General features: G+C 39.3%; 1 protein-coding gene across 1 annotated transcript; it reads left to right on the top strand.

Annotated features, from left to right (window-relative positions):
• The first annotated feature begins 3,526 nt into the window (after positions 1-3,526).
• Positions 3,527-4,490, top strand: LOC110559873 (olfactory receptor 7C2). The gene is given in 2 exon segments (XM_060370897.1): positions 3,527-3,829; positions 3,831-4,490. Coding segments are annotated over 2 exon segments (963 nt in total).
• The last annotated feature ends 1,109 nt before the right edge of the window (positions 4,491-5,599 follow it).

The raw sequence follows: 5,599 nt of genomic DNA, 5'->3' as shown, positions 1-5,599 counted from the left end.
AATATCATTCATAACGATATAAACCTTGAACTATAGTAAGGCCCTATTAACAAGTAATAAGTATAATTTGTGTATTAAATACCTTTAAATTTTTTTGTTTAAAATGATACTGTCTTCAAGAGAGAGGGTTGTCTGTTACTTCAACAAGAGTTTTAACACAATAATAATGTGAAGTTTTTCAGAATTAACTTATAAATTTGATGGAATCTAATTTAAAGACTAATTTTTCAAATAGTCCAAACATGCATGTGGCTATCAGAACACAACTGGCAGGAATTTGTTCTCTCTTTTACTACTCAAGGCTCAGTGTTTGAACTCCAAACATGAAGCCTGGTGACAAGTGCCTGTACCTACTGAGCCATCTTACTGGCCCACAAATTTTTAATTATATAAAAATGTCTCCCACACACCTATGTATACCTGATTTTGGACAAAGAATCCAAAACAATATGATGGAAAAAAGACAGCATCTTCAACAAATGGTGCTGATCTAACTGGATGTCCACATGTAGAAAAATACAAATAAATCCATATCTATCACCCTGCATAAAACTCAAGTCCAAGTGGATCAAAGACCTCAACATAAAACCAGATACACTATATCTGCTAGAGGAGAAAGTGGGGAAGAGCCTTGAGCTCATTGGCACAGGAGACAACTTCCTAAACAGAACACCAACAGCACAGGCTCTAAGAGCAACAAGCAATAAATGGGACCTTATGAAACCGGAAAGCTTCTGTAGAGGAGAGGGCACTATCAATAGATCAAAACAGCAGTCTATAGACTGGGAAAAGATCTTCACTAACCCTACATCCAGCAAAGGGCTAATATCCAGAATATATAAAGAACTCAAGAAGTTAAACACCAACAAACCAAGTAATCCATTTAAAAAATGGGCTGCAGGGCTAAACAGTGAATTCTCAACATAGGAATCTCAAATGGTGGAGAAGCACTTAAAGAAATGCTTAACATCCTTAGTAATCACGGAAATGCAAATCAAAACAACACTGAGATTCCATCTTATACCTGTGAGAATGGCAAAGACCAAAAACTCAAGTGACAACACATGCTGGCAAGGATATAGAGAAAGGGGAACACTCTTCCATTGCTGGTGGGAGTGCAAATTTTTACAAACACTTTGAAAATCAATATGGTGCTTTCTCAGAAAATTGGGAATAGTGCTATCTCAAGACCCAGGTATACCATTCCTGGGCATATACCCGAAAGATGCTCCACCATACAAGAGACATTTGCTCAACTATGTTCATAGCAGCTTTATTTGAAAAAAAAACAAACAAACACAAAAAACAAACAAAAAAACAAAACAAAACAAACAAACAAACAAACACACACACAAAAACCAGAATCTGGAAACAACCTAGATGTCTCTCAACCAAAGAATGGATAAAGAAACCGTGGTACATTTACACAATACTCAGCCATTAAAAACAAGGAAATCATGAAATTTGCAGGCAATGGATGTATCTAGAAAAGATTGTCCTGAGTGAGATTACACAGACCCAGAAAGACACATATGGTACATACTCACTTATAAGTGAATTTTAGTCGTATAGTACAGGATAGACATGCTACAATGCACAGATCATGAATTTCATTTGTGCCCCCTAGGTAGGGGAGTGGGGTATCTCTGACATGGACTATGTTGCCTGCTTTTGGATCACTTCCCCCTGATGGGACTTTATCAGGCCACACGGGAGGAAGACGAACAAAGTCCTCATCTGAAGAGAGGAGCTGGGGTGTCTGGGTAGGGGGACTCCTCTGTTCTAACTATTAATTTTAAAAAGTCTTACATTCTGTTCACTGTTAAGATATATATGTGATTTTTAGAGTAATTTATTGATAAGAAGGTGAAAAACAATATGTGCACTTTTAAATTTATTTTATTCTTATTGAGGTTTTTTTGTTTTGTTTTGCATATATGAACTTTTAACAACTCACAAGATGCTTCCACAGACTGTCAGACAAAATTTTTAAATCAAATTATTTTAGACTTTATTTGTAATGTAGAAACTGGGACCCGGTGTAAATGTCCAAAATGGACAGGATTTAACAAACGGCTTACCTTCAGAAAAGTTTCAGAGAGCTGGGGATGGAACTCAGTGATGGGACAACCGTGCCCGGAGTCTTCCTCCCAAAAGTGGCGAGAAGTTCTCAACATCATGTCACATCGTGAAATGTGAACTTAAGACTTAGAAACTCTGAATTCTTCATGCTTAAAAATTGCATTTTATAGAATTTGTATAACAAAATATTCAATATAAAAATCTAAACAATGATCACATGAAGTGGGTATTAATCGTTGTGACGAGGCTCAAGGGACCAGAATGTGTGACATGCATAAATTACAAACACAGAGAAAGCACTTCAATAACACAAAGATTTTCAATGATTTGCAAATCAGTACAGACTCAGAAAATTCCAATTCACACATTCATTAGACAGAACACAGCAAAGCAGCCATCAGGGATACGATTGAGGTGTGATTTCTTGGGGACACCAGAGCTGTCCCTTTATAGGTGAGTGAACATCAGAAACCCCAGGATGTTTTCTAAAACACAGAGCAGGTCACTGGCTCCACAAAATACACGAGGCTCAGTTGGTATGAAGGGTTTCCACATGCCAATTTCTAACAAGCAAAGCAACGCTGAAGTTGCTGTTCCAGCGAACATCACCGAGAACCATTCATCTACAGACAACATTTTTAGGTGACAGTGGTAACAACTAATTGCCAGTGAGAGATTAAAGGATTACTCATCATAAGTGACTACCTGAGCAGCCCCAGATATTTTGTTTAATGTTGCTTTAAAATTTTCATTGTATTTATTTTAAAGATTTTTATAGTTATAGTTTTTTAGTTATAATTATTATCATAATTATGCAAATATTTGAGTGTGTGTGTTTACACATGAGTGTGAGTGCTGGCTGAAACTAGATCTCCTACAACTAGAGTTACAGGTGATTTTGAGCTGCTCCACATGGGTTCTGTGCACTACATCTAGATCCTCTGCACTCAACTCCTACATTCATTCATTCATTCATTCATTTATTCTCTGTGTGTGCATGCACACATATGTCTTGCCACATGTAGAGGTCAAAAGGCAACTGGAAAGAGTTGGTTCTTTCCTTACACCATGCATGTATGAGAAACTAAAATCGGGTCATCAGTTTTTACAGAAAGGGCCTTTTCTACACTGAGTCATCTCACCAGCATCACGCCTTAGGTTTTTGTGTATTTTTTTCTTTTATTTTGTTTTGGGTTTTGGTGTTTGAGACAAGGTCTCTCTACTTATTTCTGGCTGTCCTAGAACTCTATATATTTGAGGCTGGCCTTGAACTCACAAAGATCTGCCTGCCTCTGCCTTCCTAGTGCTGGAATGAAAGGCATGTGCCACAATGCCAAGCTAATACCTTAGATTTTAATAAACTATATTGCCACTGTTTGGCAGAATCCACCTGAGAAGAATTTGCATTGTGTTTCCCCTCCTCTTAGGTAATTCCAGCAGTCCTATGGAAAGAGAAAACCAAACAGGAGGCAGAAACTTCCTCCTCCTGGGATTCACAGAAGACGCTGACCTGCAGTCCTTCTTCTTTGGGTTGCTTCTTTCCATGTACCTGGTCACCATCACGGGCAACTTGCTCATCATCATGGCCATCATATCAGACCTCCACTTGCACAGGCCTCTGTACTTCTTCCTCTCCAACCTGTCCTTGGCTGACATCGGCTTTACTTCCACCACCATCCCAAAGACTCTGCTGAATATCCACACACAAAGCAAACTCATCCCCTTCCCAGGCTGCCTCACACAGATATTTTTTTTTCATTGTGTTTGGATGCTTGGACAATTTAATCCTAACAGTGATGGCCTATGACCGCTTCGTGGCCATCTGCCATCCCCTTCACTACGTAGTCGTCATGAATTCTTGCTTCTGTGTGATGCTGGCTCTTGGGTCCTGGTTGATCAGTGTCATGAGTTCCCTGTCTGAGACCTTGACTGTGTTAAGGTTATCCTTCTGTACAAACATGGAAATCCCCCACTTTTTCTGTGATCTTCCTGAAGTCCTGAAGCTCGCCTGTTCTGACACCCTTGTCAATACCATTGTGATATATTCTGTAACTATAGTCATAGCTGGTTTCCCTTTCTCTGGGATTCTACTGTCTTATTCTCGGATTTTCTCCACCATCCTAAGAATTCCCTCAGCTAGGGGCAAATACAAAGCCTTTTCCACCTGTGGGTCTCACCTTTTGGTGGTCCTTTTGTTCTACAGCAATGGTCTTGGGGTCTACCTTAGCTCTGCAGCAACATCTTCTTCTAGAATGAGTATAATTGCCTCATTGATGTACACCGTGGTCACTCCCATGCTGAATCCCTTCATCTACAGCCTGAGGAACAAGGACATGCAGAAGGCCTTGGGAAAGCTTTTCAGGAAAATGATGCAGCTTGGTGAAGGGACCCCAGCAAGACCCCTATAAGAAGCAGATCAGTGAAATCAGAAAGCTTATGCTCCATCATCTAATGTACCGACAACATTTTTCCAGAGATAAGATTTGTAACTTTTTTTAATTTATTCTTTGAGAATTTCATGCTCACAATACAAAGTGTCTTTCTCAGTCTCTCTTCACCTTATTTTTTGAGACATGCTTTCTCATTGCACCTAGATCTTCCTAATTTGTCTAGACTGCATGGCTAGCCATCCCAGAGGCCCCTCTGTTTCTGTCTTCCCAGAGCTGAGGTTGTAGATATGTGTCCATGCACCCGACTTTTTCATGAGTTCTGGTACATTGATCTCACCTCCTCATGCTCTGTGACAAGAACTTTATAGGTTGAGCCACTTCAAAGTCCTAGGAGAGCAAATGTACTAGTAATGGAATAGAAGGAGGAGGAAAATTCCATGTTAAAGGCACAGAAAATATATTCAATAAAATCATAACAGAAATGTTGCCAAACCTAGGTAAATAAGGGTCCATCCGTATACAGGAGGCATTCTGAATGCTAAACATACAAGATTAGAAAGTCATTGGGCTACATTAAAACACTGCATATACTAAGGATACAAAGAAGAAAGGAAAAAAGAAATAGTATTGAAAGCAGTGAGTAGTGGCTGTAATACTTGAGTACACGGACTTCCTGAGAGCCGTGGTGGGACTTACCCTTCCAGTAATATTACTGCAGGGAAAAAAAATCATTCAAAAAGAAGAATTCAGACTTGGGGAAGGGCATGCATGCAGAGGGTGGAGGAAGGGAGGAATTGGGACAGGAGGAGGGAGGGAACCACAGGGGGGATACAAAGTGAATAAAGTGTAATTAATAAAGAAAAAAATAAAATTAAAAAAAGAAGAATTCACTGAACCTGTTGTTCCTGTTTTCTGTAAGTTTGTAAATAGCTCTTGAGTTGGTTGTAATTTCTAACTATATTCTAAACATTTGTTCTTATACTTACAGATAACTCTAGTTCCCAACCCTCCTCAAGGAAACTTCTTTCAACAAGCAGGGACCATTGTCGAAAACCATAACCCATCATCAACATGCAAACGTGCAGAGAGCAGTCCCAAACGATACATCTAAAAGGTCACTCCTACGT

The sequence above is a fragment of the Meriones unguiculatus genome, chromosome 17 (genome assembly GCF_030254825.1).
Source record: "Meriones unguiculatus strain TT.TT164.6M chromosome 17, Bangor_MerUng_6.1, whole genome shotgun sequence".
Lineage (NCBI taxonomy): Eukaryota > Metazoa > Chordata > Mammalia > Rodentia > Muridae > Meriones > Meriones unguiculatus.
The sequence above is the reverse complement of the archived record's forward strand: the minus strand, read 5'-3'. Positions and strand labels throughout refer to the sequence as shown.